Source organism: Malurus melanocephalus, unplaced genomic scaffold (genome assembly GCF_030028575.1).
Source record: "Malurus melanocephalus ecotype Western Australia unplaced genomic scaffold, MMel_1.1 scaffold_9477, whole genome shotgun sequence".
Taxonomy (NCBI): Eukaryota; Metazoa; Chordata; class Aves; order Passeriformes; family Maluridae; genus Malurus; species Malurus melanocephalus.
Genome location: NW_026632707.1, coordinates 1 through 1,068, shown reverse-complemented (window position 1 = coordinate 1,068; position 1,068 = coordinate 1). Strand labels below are relative to the sequence as shown.

The 1,068-nt window shown below is 55.8% G+C and overlaps 1 protein-coding gene across 1 annotated transcript; it reads left to right on the top strand.

The window, feature by feature from the left end:
* Positions 1-3: 3 nt before the first annotated feature.
* On the top strand, positions 4-880 carry LOC130588676 (zinc finger protein 3-like; the record flags this gene model as incomplete). The annotated part of the gene is made up of 1 exon (XM_057389570.1): positions 4-880. A coding segment is annotated over one exon (441 nt), but the record flags the coding sequence as incomplete, so codon positions are not given.
* Between the last annotated feature and the right edge of the window lie 188 nt (positions 881-1,068).

The window sequence follows — 1,068 nt, the reverse complement described above, 5'->3', positions numbered from 1 at the left end:
TCCCACCAGCAGATCCACACTGGGGAGAGGCCCTACGAGTGTGGGGAATGTGGGAAGGGCTTCAGCTGCAGCTCTCAACTGATCCGCCACCAGCGCATCCACACTGGGGAGAGGCCCTACGAGTGTGGGGAATGTGGGAAGACCTTCAGTCAGAGCTCCAACCTCGTTTCCCACCAGCGGATCCACAATGGGGAGAGGCCCTATGAGTGTCCTGAGTGTGGGAAGTGGTTTAAGAGCAGCTCCAATCTCCTCCTGCACCAGCCGATTCACACAGATGAGAGGCCCTTCCGCTGCCCTGACTGTGGGAAGGGCTTCAAGCGAAACTCCAACCTCGTCACCCACCAGCGCATCCACACTGGGGAGAGGCCCTACGAGTGTCCCCAGTGTGGGAAAAGCTTCTCCAGGAGCTCTCACTTGACCCGACACCGACGGAGGCACCGGTAAGGGAAGCCCTGTGAGTGCCCTGAGTGCAGGAAATGGTTCTCATCTGCTGCTCCAGCTTCATCCTCCATTACAGGACCCAGTTTGGGAAGAGCCCTGGTGACCCACATTCCCAATGATCCACATTAGGAAGACACTGGACCCTTTCGCTGCCCCTGGGACTGATGTGAGGTGGGATGGAAGAGCATGAGGGTCTGGCCATGCTCCTGTCATTATATCTGATCCTACCTCAGGTCATTGCCAGGGACAGAGAAGGGGAGTCCCTCTCTCTCCTGAGGGAAGAAGGGTGTTCTTTCAGGGCAGGAGAAAACAGAGGAGCCCATTGGTGCTGTTGCAGTTTTCCCTGTAAATTGTTTGTTGTTATCCATTCTGTTATCAATATTGTTGCTGTTCCTGTTGGTTCCTTATCTCGTTGCTGTTCCCAGTGAATTCTTCTTATCCCAGCTCAGGATCTTTGCCTTCTGTGCTTTCCATCAGAGGGGGAGTGGAGTGAGTGGCAGCGCTGTTCTAGCGAGAGCACAAAATTGGGGGAAACCATTCCTAAACCCCAGCCCMTGGAAACCGAGCATCCCAGCTGGTCCCAGCCCTGGTTGCCATGGCAACACCCTTGGGAGCGGGTCCCTGGCT